The sequence below is a fragment of the Nyctereutes procyonoides genome, unplaced genomic scaffold (genome assembly GCF_905146905.1).
Source record: "Nyctereutes procyonoides isolate TBG_1078 unplaced genomic scaffold, NYPRO_anot_genome, whole genome shotgun sequence".
Classification (NCBI taxonomy): Eukaryota; Metazoa; Chordata; class Mammalia; order Carnivora; family Canidae; genus Nyctereutes; species Nyctereutes procyonoides.
Window position 1 is genome coordinate 61,152,900 of NW_026575135.1, and position 17,919 is coordinate 61,170,818.

Here is a 17,919-nt window from a genome sequence, read left to right on the forward strand (position 1 = left end):
CTGGTCCCATAGGGCACTTTGTCGTCATGTTTGCTTTTTATCACTATTAGGGTTAAGGAGAAATGTTTCAGAATTAAGAATTTTAGGAAAACCAAATGTTGTCTTGCTTATTCTCTCCTGTTTATTAGCAGAAATACTTGAATTGGTGAGTAGAACCTATGAAGTTCAAAATAAATTGATTCTCTATAAATGAACATCAACACAGAAAAGCTCAGATTTGTTTTTCTGACTTATGTAACGGAAAAATATATCATAAATTCTTTAAGTTGCTAAAATTCTTTTTCAAGCTTATACTTAAAATGATAAAATATCTATCATAGAGAATACATCAAGAGACTGAGTTTTTGCTTTTAAAAAACCTTGGGTGTAGATTTTAAAGGCTATGGCCTAGTTAGTCCTCTTTAATTTATCAAACGAAAACTTGATACAAGACAGCAGCTTTTGGTTTTGGGCTTTCTGTATAAGCACCAGTTCCTGCGGATTTATATAACAGTGGTTAGAGTAAGAACACTGTTTCCATTGATTGCATTGATGCTCTGCCAGGAATGAAACTGGTGGTCCTGGGCCATGACCCTCAGGCTGGCTTGAGTACTAGAATTTCTCAAAGTTACTCTGGTGAGGGTGTTGAGGTAATCCAGGCTGTTTGATTCTATGAGAAAGCCTTTGTATTGCAGTCAGGTACATGGTTCATAACCCAAAACTACCTCAGGTGTCTGCTTTACTGTTTTGCTAGTATCTTTTTAAAAAAATGTTATTTATTTATTTATGAGAGAGAGAGAGAGGCAGAAACATAGGCAAAGGGAGAAGCAGGTTCTGGGACTTGATCCCAGAACCTCAGGATCATGACCTGAGCCAAAGGCAGACGCTCAACCACTGAGCTACCCAGGCATCCTGCTAGTGTCTTTTGTTAACACCAACTTTCCTTTTCCCTCATTTGATACATGCAGAACAGCAGAAATGGGATATGCAGGCATATGCTGGAAAAAGTGGAAAATTAGGGCTTAGGGGTGTGGAAAGTTGGTAGTGTACACTTCTGGTTTCAAGAGGAAGTTCAGTTAGCTTCCTAATAAGCAGGATGAAATTCTTTGGATGAAAATGTGAAAGATATTTTAAAAGAGGAGAAAGTACTGAGGAACTACGGGAAATATATTTGGAACCTTAGAGAATGTTGCCTACTCTCGTCGATGCCCTGTTCATTATTGAGATGTTTGTGTTTTTTTTCCTCTGCAGGCTCCAAAGTGGTACCAGTTGTTGAGTAATAAATACACCAAATTTAAGGCTGAGATCCAGATAAGCATTGCTTTGGAAACAGATACAAAGGCACCAGTGGATAGTTTTAAAGCTAAAGGAGCTCCCCCTCGAGATGGAAAAGGTCTGTGCATCATCCCTAAAGACATCTCTGAAAAAGTTGGAACTGTGGACTAAGACTTGGGGAATGTGGAGTGTATGATAGGGAAACACATGCAGGAGTGTAAACTGATGTTACTCTAGTGCACCAGACAGGTGTAGTGATGCTGTTAACCACGCGACACTTCCTGCTCTGAGCTCTTGTTTACAAAATGTAGAAAGAGAGCAGGATTTTCCTTTCTTCATTTGGTATGTAACTGAAGAAAGCAGAATTCTGTTTTATTAAAAATTTAACATTGAGGAAGATTTTCTTCCTGGGATGAATGCAGGAGAGCCAAAAACTTATACTGTTTTCTCATCCCTTACTTGTTAACAGGACCTTCATAATTTTTTTTTTAACTAATAAACATTCTTTTTATAGAGCATTTTGAGATTTACAGCAAAATGGAATGGAAAGTATAGTGTTGCTATATACCCTGATCTCCCTGGCCACACAACCTCCCCACCATCAGCATCCCTCACCAGAGAGGGCGGTTGGTAAAATTGACAGACCTACCTTAACAAATTACTATCACCCAAAGTTCATAGTTTATAGTAAGATTTATTTCTGGCAATTCATAGTCTGTTTGGACAGAGGTGTAATGAGACACATCTGCAATTGTAGTATCCTACAGAATAGTTTGACTGCTCCAAAAGTTGTCTGCTCTACCCCCTTCTCCCCCAACTCTGTTTTGTTTTGTTTTTTTAATTGAAGTATAGCTGACATAAATGTTCCATTAGTTTCAAGTGTGCATGGTGATTTGACTAGTCTCTTCCTTATGCTGTGCTCACCACACATGTAGATACCCTCTGTTACCATTCAGGGCTTTCAGAGTACCATCACTGGATTCCCTTTGCTGTACCTTTCATCCCTGTGATTTCCTTGTCATGTCCCATTACTGCAGACCAGTACCTCCCACTCTTCCTCACTCATTTTGCCCTTCCCTCTACTCCTACCCTCAGCAACCATCAGTTTGTTGTTGGTGTATTTATAGATCTGATTCTGCTAGAAATATATTTTGCATCATCTGCCAACAAAGACAGTTTTATATCTTTATTCCTGCTTGCCGTGCCTTTGTTTCCTTCATTTATCTTACTGTATTAGCCAGGACTTGCAGTATGATACTAAAAACACTGATGAAAGAAGATGCCCTTGCTTTGTTTCTGTAGGGTTTTTATGAATGTTCTTTATCAAGTTGAGGAAGTTACTTTTTTTTTTTTTTTGGAAGTTACTTTCTATTTGTAGTTTGCTTAGGGTGTTTTATTAATATCTAGTATTGAACTTTGTCACATGCTTTTTCTTCATCTTTTATACCATCATGTGGTTTTTCCTCATCAGCCTTTTGATGTGATTAATAGTAACAGATTTTCCAATGTTGAACTAAAAACTTTCATACCTGAAAAAACTCGCATTTGGTTGTGGCGTATAGTTCTTCATAGACATAGTTACATTCAGTTGACTAATATTTTGTTGAGAATCTGTGCATGTATATTAATGAGAGATAGTGTTCTGTTTTCATGTAATCTTTTTCTGGTTTTGACATCAGGGTAATGCTCATAGTACAAGTTGGGAATTATTTCCTCTGCTTCTATCACCTGAAAAAGATTACAGAGAATTGGTATTTTTTCCTTGAATGTTTGCTAGAATTCACCAGTGAAGTCATCAGGATGTGGTGCTTTCTGTTTTGTAAAGCTATTATTGATTCAATTTCATTAAATGATACAGGTATATTGAGATTGTATGAGTTTGGGCAGACTGTGTCTTTTAGGGAAATTGGTCCATTTCATATGGGTTATTGAATTTGTGGGTATAAAATTGTCCTCATAGTATTCCTTCAGTATCCTTTTAATGTCCATGGAATCTGTAGTGAGGTCCCTTACTTGAGATGATAATTTATGTTTTTCTCTCCCTTTCTCTTAATAACATTGGCTATGTGCTTAATGGTTTCATTGATGTTTTTGGAGAGCCAGCTGTTGTTTTCTTGGATTTTCTTCATTGACTTCCTGTTTTCAGTTTCAGTGATTTTAGCTCTAGTTTTTATTATTTCTCTCCCTCTGCTGGCTTTGAATTTAAGTTGCAAAAATTTGCTGCTCTTTTTCTCTTTTCCTGAGATAGAAGCTTGGATTTTTGGTTTTGTTTTGCTTTTTAATATACCTTGTCACTTTTTGTTGAAGAGTGGACATGATCTATGGGGTAAGAAGAAAATGGGCCTTCAGTAACATAGAGGTGAGGTGTGGGGAGATGGGGAGCTTTCTGTGATTGAGCCTCAGTCTTTGGATGAGCCTATCCGATCTAGGTCATACATCTGTGGCAGGAGTACCACAGAAGTGGTGCTCTCTTCTCATTGCATCTTAGCAAGTTGCGTGCAATTTTTGATTTGTCCCATTACTGATGATATGATGATACTCACACTGGTTACTTGATTAAAGTAGTATGTGTTCTCAAATGTAAACTTAGTATCTTTTTTTCTTAAGTAACTAATATTTGGTGATACATTGTTAAAAATTATGAAATTACTCTTTCCTTATCAAATCTTCAATTTACGTATATTGTATAAATTTGGACTTAATGGTGTTCTTTTTGTGTAATGGGCTAAAATACTTACTATTGTTTCTCCCAGATGTGTGCAAGCAGAGCCCCTTCAAGCTGCTGCTGTTTTCTTTAGCCTGTCTCTCCATAATTCTTTGAGCTTTTCCTTGGTTTCTGGCATAGGAAGATGGTACAGACTTATTTTGTTCTTGCCCTGTCTCAGCCCTGAATGCAGGTATTAATGTTTAGGGAGCCTTGCTTCCTTTTAGTAAAGAAGGATGTTTAGGAGTCAAGGTCCAGGTAAAAGGTATGCCAATTGCTACCGGGGTGTTCTGCTCCCGGTGCCTTCCTGTGGAAAATGTGAGGGAGGTGGTTCATGAATGTATACATATTCACACATATATACAGAAATAATGGATATATATACATGCACCAGCACCCCATACATATATACCTTGATATCTGTGTTTAGCCTTATATTGAGTGAACAGTGTATATTCACACTGACACCTTCAAGTTTTATAACTCCCTGATAAAGGGAGATCTGTCATAGTTACTCTTTTAATTTCTAATCTCTGCTGATCATGCTATTTCATGGCTGTCTTTATTTAAGTGCTTGTCACGGGCTGTGCTAAGTGCTTTACTTCCATTATTTAATTTGTTCTTCTGAAAAACATTATAAAAGCTTTGCAAAATTAAAAATGGGAACTGAAAGAGATCATATAGTTTCCCCATAAAACTAGTAAATGCCGGATTTGGGATTGGAACCTTTGGTCTGTGTTGTTGGAGTGTCTCTGCACCTAACTAACCATTGTGCTATTTTTAGCCAGTGCTGCAGTAAGTTTGTTTCTTTTGGGTTAACCCTGTGTGCCACACCACCTGCCCCCGCACCCCCCCCCCCAGTCCCCTCATCAGAGTCACAGCTGTCCTTTCAGCAGCCCGGATACTTAGGAAACACTTGTGTTTTTGTTTTTAAGATTTTATTTATTTATTCATGAGACACACACACAGAGAGAGAGAGAGAGAGAGAGACAGAACACAGAGGAGAAGCAGGCTCCATGCAGGAAGCCTGATGTGGGACTCAATCTCGGGACTCCAGGATCATGCCCTGGGCTGAAGGCAGGTGTCAAACTGCTGAGCCACCCAGGGATCACCAACATTTAGTTTTAAACTGATTTTCAAGCCAAAGGTGTAATTGCTCTGGCTGCAAAATAGGATGGGGTGTGCGTATATCTGAGGTGTGCATTATATCACTTCTCAAAATTGTTTCATGGTTTCTTCTTCTTCTTAGAAAACTGTCCTAGTCTTTGAGCATGACCTGCAGGAAGGCTGTATGATCAGGTGTCTGCTCCACATCTTCCTGTGTGTGAGTCCTCACCCAGTGATCCAGCACTGCACACACACCTCATTTCTCCAACCACATGCTTTCTCTTCCCAGGCTTTGTAGTGCAGTTCCTTCTGCTTGGAACACATTTTCTTTTTTTTTTTCTTTTTTAATTTTTATTTACTTATGATAGTCACAGAGAGAGAGAGAGAGGCAGAGACACAGGCAGAGGGAGAAGCAGGCTCCATGCACTGGGAGCCCGACGTGGGATTCGATCCCTGGTCTCCAGGATCGTGCCCTGGGCCAAAGGCAGGCGCCAAACCGCTGCGCCACCCAGGGATCCCTGGAACACATTTTCTACTCCCTTATTATCTGTTCATTCACCTTTCTCTTCTTAGCCAGGTTGGGCTGACTTTTCAGTTCCTAGTTTAGATCGACTTCTTTGGGAAACCTGTGATGCCTCTTCCCTGTGGTTTATTAAATTAAAATGTTAATGTATTTGGAAATAAGGATTTTATGTGCAGAAAGAAAATGGTGGTTAAATAAGGTTTCTTTGGAGAGTGTGTTTATTTTATTTTTTCTTTTTTTTAATAAATTAATTTTTTATTGGTGTTCAACTTACCAACATACAGAATAACACCCAGTGCTCATCCCGTCAGGTGTCCCCCTCAGTGCCTGTCACCCACTCACCCCACCCCCCGCCCTCCTCCCCTTCCACCACCCCTAGTTCGTTTCTCAGAGTTAGGAGTCTTTATGTTCTGTCTCCCTTTCTGATACTTCCCACACATTTCTTCTCCCTTCCCTTATATTCCCTTTCACTATTATTTATATTCCCCAAATGAATGAGAACATACACTGTTTGTCCTTGTCTGATTTAGTTCACTCAGCATTTATTTTTTTTTTCTAAAGATTTATTTATTTGTTTATTTATTTATTCATGATAGACCCAGAGATTGAGAGAGAGGCAGAGACACAGGAGGAGGGAGCAGCGGGCTCCATGCTGGAAGCCCGACGTGGGACTCGATCCTGGGACTCCAGGATCGCGCCCTGGGCTAAACAAAGGCAGGCGCCAAACCGCTGAGCCACCCAGGGATCTCCTGGAGAGTGTGTTTAAAAAAGTAAATAAATAAAAGGAAACCTTACTGAGGTACTAACTATATCCATGAAAACTGCCAAGCAAAATACAAAGCTCAACCAGCTGTCAAAATCTTAAGGTGGTTTTATAGCAAACCATAATGTAGTTTAATTGCGTTTTCCCTTTAAAGTACCTGCCAGCCTATCTAGACTAGACCCAAAGGACATTGTGGCAGTGCTGAATGAGGAGGGAGGCTACCACCAGATTGGACCGGCAGAATATTGCACTGACTCCTTCATTATGTCGGTGACCATTGCATTTGCCACCCAACTGGAGCAGGTGAGACTTTTCTTCTGATTAGTAATTCACAACTGAAAATATTGACTTTTTTTTTTTTTTAATTTGCTTTTTAGGTATTAAAAGGCAAATTGTGAGTGGACTTTTTTCTTTTAAAAGATAACGTAGGAAAATGTTTTCATTCACATCAGAAAGCATTTCTGCCTAAAGAAAAGAGTAAATTGGTATGAATTTATTAGTAAGAGAATAAGTGAAATCTTAGAATTTATAAGAAAGACCATCCGTAAACACTATTTCCTGTTGTACTGTGTGGCACTATAAGGACTGGCCAGAAAGGATATTTTTCAAAGTATTGAAAAATTGACTTTTTAAAATTGTGCAATGTTGGAAACCCTTGGTCTCAGTCATACTTTAATAGGTATCATCTGGGATTAGGTTTTACCTTATTTACAAACTAACACATTAGCCAATTACTGCTTCTTGGATGATGCCAGAAGACAAAAGATTCTTTAGTCAGAGACTAAAGACTGTATTACTCTCAGCACAGCAAGCAACATGAACATCTTCGTATTGCCTGCTGTTTTTGTTAACCCGTGTCTCAAGGGGTGACACACAGGTGCTCGGGTGGCTGCTCCACACAGAGCGGGTTTGTATCAGAGCTGAGCAGCATAGAACCTGGGGAATATACCACTTTAATTGTAAGTGGTCCTGGTATCTGTCCAGGAAGACACTTGACCTAATCCCTCGAGGTTACCAGCTGCATAAGCAACCCTGGGAAGAGGCATTGGGGGAAAGTGGTCTGGGCCTTGTGAGCTTGGTGCCTTCAGCAAGAACTGTGGGTATGCACAGGACCTATGCCAACGTTGCCTCCTTTGCAAAAATGGCTCAACACAAAATGAGCTGTTATTCCATCATCTTTTTTCAGGATCAAACCCAGTTTTTTCAATGATAGGTTGGTCTGCAGCAGCTGAAATAAATTAATATTTTCAAAAATAGAGAATATGGCTTATGACTTAAATTTTTACCATAGTATTAACTTTTTTAGAGGTACAAAGCTCGCACACAGTCCACATTTATAAGCAAAGTACTTGTAAGTGACTGTCACACTCCCCCCCCATATATATATGAAATATATATTAGGAAATACTTATAATTTTGTCATACCAAATTCATGCTTTTCCTTTCTCCATCAGTTTCCCTTTTTTTCATTAAAGCCCTGCTTATAGATTGGCTTTACCTTAATATGCCTTTCTGACTCAGAGGGTGGGAGGCTAGATGTCCACTGTCTTTTCATTAACCACATAAGACTACACAAATAATGAGGCTACTAACTCTTGTATTAGTAACTAGATGTGAGGCATTTTACATTACCACTTTAATTTTTTTCAACTTTCTGAGGAGGCATAATTTATCATCACTTATTGTTGTCCTGTTCTGTGAAATAGGCATTATACTAACTACTATGTTGAGTCTTACCACAACTTAAGGGGATATTAATTTTATTGTCAAGATCAGAAAACCAAGTCTTAGAAAGGTCTGTAGCCAAGTAAATGACCTAGGTATTTCTGGACATGTGGTCATTTTGCATATTCTCTTGTTTCAGTATTAACCTCTCTTCCTTCTTGAGCAGTTTTGGAGTAAGTTGGATTTGCACAGGTTGTCTTTCTTACTACTTACTACCTACTAGCTGGCTCCATTAACTTAGGCAGTATAACCTTTCTGAGGCTTAAGTTTTCTCGGTAGTAGGATAATGGTAATACCAGCTTTGCCCAGCATGAAGGATGAAATAACATAACCAAAATATGTACCATATAGTTGGTATGTGTGAAACTGTATTTGTACGATAAAAGCTTATTGGGAGTAATTGACCTCTTGAATTCACAACTAAAACAATTCTTGGTGATATAGTGTCCCCTTATTGGGAAAATCACTCAGTTTAGTTTTTTAAAAATCTCAAAAACCAGATTGATAACTGGCTGTCGGCATGTTCTGCTAAAAATTAAGCTAAAAAGCTTCCTCGAAACAGCCAGCGCAATTACCAATTCAGTGTCAAAAGAACTGAAAACAGGTATTCAAATAAACTTCACAGGAATGTTCATAGCAGTATTCATAGTATCTAAAAGGTGGAAGCAACCCAGATGTCCATCAGTGCATGAATGAATAAACCAAATACCATGTATATCTGTACACTGGAATATTACAAAACTCTAACGGAATGGGGTACTGACGTATGCCACATTGTGGACAAATGTTGAACACATGCTGAGTGAAAGAAGCCAGATACAAAAGGTGACATGATGTCTGATTGCAGTTATATGGAATATACTAAAATATGTGAATCCATAGAGCCCAAAACCAGATGTATGGTTTCCTGGGACTGGAGAAAGGAGTGAATCGAGACTGGCTGCTTCATGGTTAAGTGTTTGTCCTGGAGATGATTAGAGTGTTCTGGAGCCAGATCGGTGACCAGTGCACTATGACTTTGTGAACATGCTCATTGTTACATGCATGCTTTTTAATGGTTAGAATGGTACATGTTCTGGTATGTGTATTTCACAGTAATTAAAAAAAAAACAGGAAAAATTAAGTCCAACAGTGTGTTCATCTTTTGCTACTGTTATAATATGTACCGTTTGCTGTTGTCATTATTTAAAAACAAGCCAAGGGTATTATAAGTTAGCCATTTAGTTTTTTTTTCTCCTCAGGCTAGTGAAAGGTAGTGTAGGAAGCATCTAGTAACAAACTAGCAAAAAACACCTTTTCAGTAGAACATGATGCTCTCAAGTTACAGAATGGAGGAATGAATTAGGAGCCGGAAGACTGGATGGTGATAATCTTACATTCCTCCTCCTTAGATACTAAACGTTGAGGGTTTAAAAAAAAAAAAAACCTACTTTTTAAATACAGGAATGTTAAAGGATTTTTAAGAGAGTCTTTTCTCTGGGAATTACTTGAAATTAAATAAATTGAAATATCTAAGGGCTATCTTTAGTCTTAAAAAATCTTAAAAATTTTTATTGCTTTCTGATTATGGAAGAAATCAAAGTCTTGTCTAAATAAATTGAGAAATAATCACTGGTAAGGGTACTATATTTTTGCCTCAGATATTTTCCCATTTGTATAACAGCTGACGCTGTGCTGAGTGGTAGAGTTGTACAAATGAACATGTATTCTGTCTTTTAATCCTTCCAACAACTCTAAAAGAAATGAAGATGGAGATAGAGAGTGATAGAGTAATTTGTCCAAAGCTTCACAGTAAGCCATTAATGGAACCAGGAATGGGGGCTTAATCCAGAATCTGCTCTTAACAGTTGTACTTGTATAAGTGCTGGCTCTCTCTATAAATCTACTTGATTAAAACCTACTCAAATACAGTTTAATGTTTGGGGTTAAAGTAAACATTAACTTTATGTATAAAAATATACCTTATATGAAACAATAGCTGTTGAGTATCTACCGTGTTACTTTACACAAAACAAATGACTTTATTGAATATTTACTATATACAGAATGTGGGGCTGTTTAAGTAGCTAATTCTTTCATTTTCATGAACTATACAAGCTGCCCTGTAACTTTGCTTGGCCTAAAATATGTCTTAGATAGCTGTCGTGTCAGGATATCACTGTCTAGCAGCCCTATAACTAAAGTATATTTTAACCATCTCCTCTTGCTGAATACAGCAAGTGTTACTTTTAACAACAGTGCTAGTGAACACTTAAGATCTGTTAGGTATTTTGTATTTTATGGGCTAAGAATTCATGGCTTTGCCATATGTGGCCCTGAAACTACAAGCTTTAGGAATGCAGCAGAAGGATGTTTCCTGTAGTGTTCAAACTGTTAATTTATAGGTTTATCAGTTTTGACAGAGTGACTAGGAATTTTTTTTTTCCTCAAAGGCCTGGATTAAGTGGTGTTACATTAAATAGCTTGGATTAAGGTTGTTTAGAACCCTCCACATATCTATGAAGAGGGTGGCAGAGTAAGAATTCGTTGAAATAAAGTATGTGAAAAGCAAGAAAGCTCAGTTTAAGATACTTGACCACTTTCTTCTAAAAGAACTGTCATGTACTCACTCATGGATCATTTGAATGAAAAGTAAACTTGAAAATTACTGAAATCTCTAAAAATAGTTTTGTCTCTGGGCTTTCCTATGGTGAATCTAGAAAAATTAATCAAACTAGTTATTTCATAATAATTTTTCAGAGACTTAGAAATTTTGAGTGATGAATTTTAAGACTTTGAAATTTTAAAAAATCAGCATTTGAGCCAATATTGGGAATTTGTCAGACATGCATAAGCATGTATAGTGGTTTACAAATTAATACTCTTTTCTTTTTTCCTTAAATGCTTAGTTAATTCCATGTACCATGAAACTTCCAGAAAGACAGCCTGAGTTTTTCTTTTATTATTCTTTGCTGGGAAATGATGTTACAAATGAACCCTTCAATGATTTGATCAACCCAAACTTTGAGCCAGAGAGAGCATCTGTTCGAATACGTAGCAGCCTAGAAATTCTTCGTATTTACCTGGCTCTTCAGTCTAAACTACAGGTAAGTACTGCAGAAAATTGGTTTTTTATTAGAGATGATTTTCTTAAGGTTTAGAGAGGTATGTAAACTCTTACTTCGGTAGTGAAGGTCACCTTTCTGCCACATCTTTTAATTTCTTACAATTATCCTGACTTGCCAAGTCCTAGCATAACTGTTATTTCTGAGTTTTAGGAGATAGACTCTTTTGCCTAGTTATTAGGAAAAGAGGTGTATCCGTTTTCAGGCTTTATAATAAAAAATGGGGCTGGAGCCCAAAGCTCCAGGGCTCAGGGAAGATTTCATCATTAATTAGTGGGCATGGTAGCTATGCACACACAGATCACACTCTGGGATTTCAGAATTTATATTCTTTGCTATTAAATGCAAAGAAATAACACAACTTTCCAAAGCCTGCCCTTGAATTGAGTACTTTTATACAGTAATTTTTTTATTGGACTCTCCTAAAAGTGAACCTTAGTGAAAATGACTGTTGTATTTTTATTTTTCATTCATTCATTCATTCATTCATTCATTCATTCATGAGAGACAGAAAGAGGCAGAGACATAGGCAGAGTCAGGAGCAGGCTCCCTGTGAGGGACCCTGGGATCAGGACCTGAGCCAAAGGGAGATACTCAACCACTGAGCCACCCCTGCATTTGTGTTCTATTTTTAATTACAATTGCTTTTCATCAGACCGATGTGGGAGAGTAAAATAAAGGATTAGGTCATCATTTGTTTAATATGATCAGGCATGGGATTTTGCTTGCAATTTGGGTGGAAGGTGGGAAGGGGCCTTAAGATATTATAAAACTATGGGGCACCTGGGTGGCTCAGTCGGTCAAGCACCTGACTCTTGATTTAGCTGAGGTCATGATCTCAGGGTCATGAGATCCAGCCCTACCTTGGGCTCTGTGCTCAGAGGGGAGTCTGCTTGAGATTCTCTCTCTCTCTCCTCCCTCTGTTCCTCCTGATCCCTGACCTGAGAGCGTGTGCACGCTTGCTCTTTCCATGTGTTCCCTCTCTAAAGAAATCTTAAAAAAAAAAAAAGTATAGTAGAACTAAATTTTGGAGATGATTTTGTTAAACCCAAGGTACTAAATAGTGAAATACTGTATAAAATGATGAACTGCTTTTTTTTCCCTGCATTTCATCTTTTCACATAGTTTTTAACTTTCAAAACGTCTTGAATTTTTTTCTGTATCTGACATATCAGTGTTTACTAAAGTAAGAACTTCTTTTTTCACTTAATTTTTTTTAAGATTTTATTTATTTATTCATGAAAGACACAGGGGGAGAGAGAGAGAGAGAGAGAGAGAGAGAGAGAGAGAGAGAGAGAGAGAGAGAGGCAGAGCAGAGACACAGGCAGAGGGAGAAGCAGGCTCCATGCAGGGAGCCTGATATGGGACTCGATCCTGGGTCTGTCTCCAGGATCACGACCTGGGCTGAAGGTGGCGCTAAACCGCTGAGTCACCCAGGCTCCCCTCTTCACTTAATTCTGATGGACGTTTAAGTCATAAAAATCCTTTCTCTCCAGCCCACCAACAACGTCACACATAATAATATTAAAACTAGCTGACAGGTCATTGCAAACATTAGAACTAAAAATAGTTTCATGTTGTGATTGCTTATTGTGCATGGACACCATGTTTGCCCATATAGTAAGGAAAATAAATACCTGAACAGCCATCTCAGAAGGGGTATTGTCGAAGTTTTGATTAGCTATCAGTGATAAACAGTACAGTCCACCTGAAAGGTAATCTCTTTTACCTTGTACTGGTCAATACTGTTATAGTATAAAATTGGAAAAGCAGGAAAAGAGAAAGAAAGGGGTGCTTGAGTGGCTCAGTCACTTGAGCATCCTTCTTTTGGTTTGGGCTCAGGTCATGATCTCCGCGTCCTAGGATCAAGCCTCAAGTCAGGCTCCCTGCTCAGCAGCGAGTTGTCTTCTCCCCCTCCCTGCTCTTTCTCTCTCTCTCTCTCTTTATTATTGAGTTCTTTGTAAGGTTTATGCCTTATCAACAATTTTAATCATCCTGTATGAGAATCTCTTAGTCACTGCAGGTCAGTAAGATAACCTGCATTATACTTTACTTCTCTGGATCATTTTATTTTTTTAAGGATTTATTGATTGATTGATTGAGAGACTGCCATGTGCACATTTGTGGTGTGGGGGCATGGGGAGCGATGGGGGTGGAAGGGAGAAAGTGGAGGAGAAGCAGAGAATTTCAAACAAACTCTGTGCTGAGCACAAGTGTGGCGCCTGCTGTGGGGCTTGATCCAAGACCCTGAAGCCCAAGCATAGGATGCTCAACTAACTGAGCTATCCAGGCTTCCCTTTCTGTTAAGTTAATGTGTTTTGGAGATGAGAGAGAATATAAAGCCTATTTTGATTTTCTCTTTCCCACTAGATCCATCTTTGCTGTGGAGACCACTCACTTGGAAGTACAGAAGTACCCCTAACTGGACTGCTGAAAAAGGGGAGTACAGAAATCAACCAACGCCCGGTCACCGTTGAGGGTGCTTTTATCCTTGACCCTCCAAACCGAGCCAAACAGAAGCTTGCACCTGTTCCCATGGAGCTAGCCCCAACAGTGGGAGTGTCTGTGGCTCTGCAGAGAGAAGGCATAGAAGCCCAGGCAAGTAGCAACCATCCATCCCCTCCTCCAGCTTTTGCTGTGTCATTCATAGCTCTTTATAAAAGTTGATCTTCAGAAGAGTTTACCTTGTGTGAGAAAGTATTCTTAAATTAGTGGCCTACATTCTGAAAAGTACTGTGGCTTCTTGGCTATACTTTGAGTGTTTATACAGAGCCTTTGCATGCAGTCTTTTTTTTTTTTAATATTTTATTTATTTGAGGGAGAGGGAGAAACAGGCTCCCTGCTGAGCAGACAGCCTACACAGGACTCCATCCCAGGACCCTGAGACCATGACCTCAGCCAAAGGCAGACACCCTTACCTGACTGAGCCACCCACTCAGGCGCCTCCCTTTTTTTTTTTTTTTCTTTTTTCTTTTTTTCTCAAAGATTTATTTATTTTTGGAGAGGAGAGGCAGAGAGAGAATCTCAAGCAGACTCCCAAGTGCCTTTCATGTAAAAGGAACTATGCCTCCTCAACCCTCAACTCATGGTCAGTCAGTGCCAGAAAAGGAACCCGTGTAAAAGAGAATGTTGTTAGACCTAGTTTCTGGGAATCTGCATTAATCATAATCATTTTTGTTGACTCAGCTTGAGCTAAGACAGAGTTCCTGGTTCACGGTACTGTATGGTCCTCAGACGCTATTTAGGCAGCAGAGATGAATGTTTGGACATACTTGTTTTTTTTATTATATATAGCCCCAGAATCAACTGTAGTGTGCTTCTTTTGAAGAACTATCTTTATGTAGGTTATGAATTAAAGATAGAAAAACCAAAGTGAGAGTTTAAGTATATATATTATATATATACACACACACACATATATATATGCATATATTTTTAGAAGAAGGTTGAACAAAGGAAAGGAGGAAAATCTTATTAGATATGTTTTTATTTTTTGTTTTAGTAGCAGGCCTCCATTGTATTTAGCCCTTCTTACAGTTAGGATATATTTTGGTACTCAGCTCTCGATACATATTTCCTTCCTGTTCATCTTCCTTTTTCTGGTCCTAGATGCTATAAGAAAATTTGCAAATTATGAAGAAAAATAGACTAGGAATATCCAAACTGGGAAAGGAAGCTTATATTTTTAAAAAACAACATCTCGTTTTTTGCTTAATTATGAAGGAAAGTGCTTTACAAATTATACTTTATTTAAAAATTGTTTTTAGTCTTTAATTGAATTAAAGACCCAGAATGAACATGAACTACAGCATTCAAAGAAGCGAGTTTTAACTCCTATAAAAGAGAAGATACTCACTGGGCCAAAGTCACCAAGCATGTCCCCTGTTCCACCTCAAAACCTTTCACCTCCAACAAAAGATGATGCAACAGGAAGTGAAGTGGAAAGCTTGCAATATGATAAGGATACAAAACCAAATCCAAAGGGTAAGGTGTTCTTTTTACAGATTTTTTTAGGCATACATTTTATAGCCATCTAATTAATGATTAAGAAAGTTTTCATGGTCTTTAAGTAAATTGTGAGTTTTTTATTTTAAGAGCCAGTAGTGTGTCATGATGTAAAAAAAAAAAAAAAATTTGCTTAAATTGGAATAAATTTAGATTGAGTCTGTAACTTTCTCATAGATTTTGCTTGGGTGAGAGTTTTCCAGTTACTTTTATTTTAGAAACAGTAGTTTATGCAGAAGAGATAACAGAAAATAGTTCTTTTGAATGTATTTTTACATGTAAACATGTAAAATGTATTTTACATTTTGAATGTATTTTTAACTAGTAAACACTTGAATGTTGTGAATTCGTTGGAATTTTAGAAGAGCTACTGCCTATTGTAATAATCATAATGCTCCTTTTTGATCTGAAAGTTAGCCTGAGAACGGTGTTATCTGCTTTTCTAAACTTTTCCCATCTACTGCGTAAGGATCTGCAGTTACGTTTCCTAGTGTAAGTAATTAAAAGAGTGGTGGATTAAGAGTCAAGTTAAGGTGCAAGTTATCACTTGGTCATTGAATAGCTCTTGGACTTGGGCTATTCGCAAAACATCTCTAGTCTATAGGGATTGAACTAGTTATCTCTTTTGTTAGACTATGTCATATGTGCCTAAAATAGCCAAAACTACTACTTAAAAAGTGATGAAATTATATCTGCAGTACGTCTCAAGTACAACCCTTCAGATACTAAGTTGAGTTTAGCTGCCTCTTGGAAAGAAGTTGGTTCCTGCCAGGCTGCTGGCACATATCACAGCATCAGTAATGTATGCTTTTGTGTTTTGTAATCTATGTTAAAGAGTAAGGTCTTTTTTTACACAGTTCTAAAATGGGAATTAAAGCCTACATAATTTTGGGTAAGTCACTTCAAGAAGTCGATGGCTTAATTCATGTTTATGAAAGCAAATGATCAGATTCCTTGCTTGAAGGAAAATGAGATTTCTTTAAGTGATGTAAATAACTGAAAAGAAATTGTTACCAAATGGCATTTTTTCTTTTAAATTTTTACGTTCATTCTAGCCATCACTTCTGTACCTGCTTCGGTGGCCCAGGCAGTGGGCCAGGCAGTGACTGCATCCCATGCTTCAGAAACAGCCTCAGGACAGAAGATTGCTGTGCCAGCAACATCACATCATTTTTGCTTTTCAATAGACTTAAGGAGTATCCATGATTTGGAAGTTGGTTTTCCAGTCAACTGTATATTAAGGTATGATCTGATTTTGTTTCATAGTATTATTTTCTGAAGAGCAATGGCTTTCCTTTATTTGGGAATAATAGAGGGAGAAATATCACCGAAGTGAAAACATTGTTAAACCCATGAACTGAAAAGGGGGCAAAACTCTGTCCTAATGACTTTGAATTTAAACCAGGGTGACATTGTTGGTATGAGAACTAATAATAATTACAGGTATTTATGACAATGTAGTAATGCCCCTTGGTAAAAAACAAAGTGACTCTTGAACTTATAAAATGTGTTGTTTCAGGCAGCCCTGATGGCCCAGTGATTTAGTGCTGCCTTTAGCCCGGGGTGTGATCCTGGAGCCCCGGGATCGAGTCCCACGTCAGGCTCCCTGCATGGAGCCTGCTTCTCCCTCTGCCTGTGTCTCTGCCTCTTCTCTTTCTCTCTCTCTCTCTCTCATGAATAAATAAATCAAATCTTAAAAAAAAAATTTTTAAAATAAGGGAAGTATTGTATCTGTTTTTTTATAAAACTTTATTATAATGGGGATCCCTGGGTGGCGCAGCGGTTTGGCGCCTGCCTTTGGCCCAGGACACGATCCTGGAGACCTGGGATCGAGTCCCACATCGGGCTCCTGGTGCATGGAGCCTGCTTCTCCCTCTGCCTGTGTCTCTGCCTCTCTCTCTCTGTGACTGTCATAAATAAATAAAAAATTAAAAAAAAAAAACTTTATTATAATGGGAGGTTATAGCTAATATCTACACTTGGTAGCTGAGACTGTAAAAACCATATTTAATGAACTGCAAGTGGAATGTGTTCACCCTGTTCAATAAAAGAAATTAAAATACGTATATATTTCAGTCAATTAAATAGCTTTACACAACTGCTTTTTTTTTTTTTTTTTTTAAGATTTTATTTATTTATTCATGAGAGAGACACAGAAAGGGAGAGAGGCAGAGAAACAGGCAGAGGGAGAATCAGGCTCCATGCAGGGAGCCTGACGTGGGACTCAATCCCGGGGCTCCAGGATCCAGGCCCTGGACTGAAGGTGGCGCTAAACCACTGAGCCACCCGGGATGCCCTCAATTGCTTGTTTTTAATAGTAACACATTTTCATCAACTTTTTTGGCTGAAATATGTATTAAATGTAGTAGTACACTAATGTGTTTTTGTTTGGAGTATTTAGTTTTTCCTTATAAATTTCTTTGGAGCAAGCATTAGCATTTCTATTAAAGCTATTGCTCTTTACGTTGTTAAAACTAGAAAATCTTTCTCTCATTTTGGATTGCCACTGCCAGGAATGTCAGCAACTACATGGTGCTCCCTGCTGTTATTTACTGCATACCTGTTTTTCAGATGCATCATTAACTCATACACCTATTTAATTTTTCAGTTGTTAGATTCTTATCAAGCTGTTTGTAGAATCCCCTGAGCTTTGATGTGATTTGTGGACCAAATCAAAGGGACTCAACGCTGAGTGTAGCAGTGAATTCACAGAATGGGAGTCTTTCCATCACAG

General features: G+C 38.2%; 1 protein-coding gene across 7 annotated transcripts in view; it reads left to right on the top strand.

Moving 5' to 3' along the window:
• Nucleotides 1-17,919, top strand: part of CEP120 (centrosomal protein 120) — a 168,237-nt gene that overhangs the window by 62,219 nt on the left and 88,099 nt on the right. For all 7 annotated transcript variants that reach the window (XM_055302048.1, XM_055302045.1, XM_055302043.1 and 4 more), the window contains 6 exons: nucleotides 1,231-1,372; nucleotides 6,506-6,654; nucleotides 10,965-11,162; nucleotides 13,551-13,778; nucleotides 14,948-15,164; nucleotides 16,241-16,427. In XM_055302048.1, the coding sequence (XP_055158023.1) occupies nucleotides 1,231-1,372; nucleotides 6,506-6,654; nucleotides 10,965-11,162; nucleotides 13,551-13,778; nucleotides 14,948-15,164; nucleotides 16,241-16,427 (1,121 nt within the window). The remainder of the gene's footprint in view (nucleotides 1-1,230; nucleotides 1,373-6,505; nucleotides 6,655-10,964; nucleotides 11,163-13,550; nucleotides 13,779-14,947; nucleotides 15,165-16,240; nucleotides 16,428-17,919) is intronic.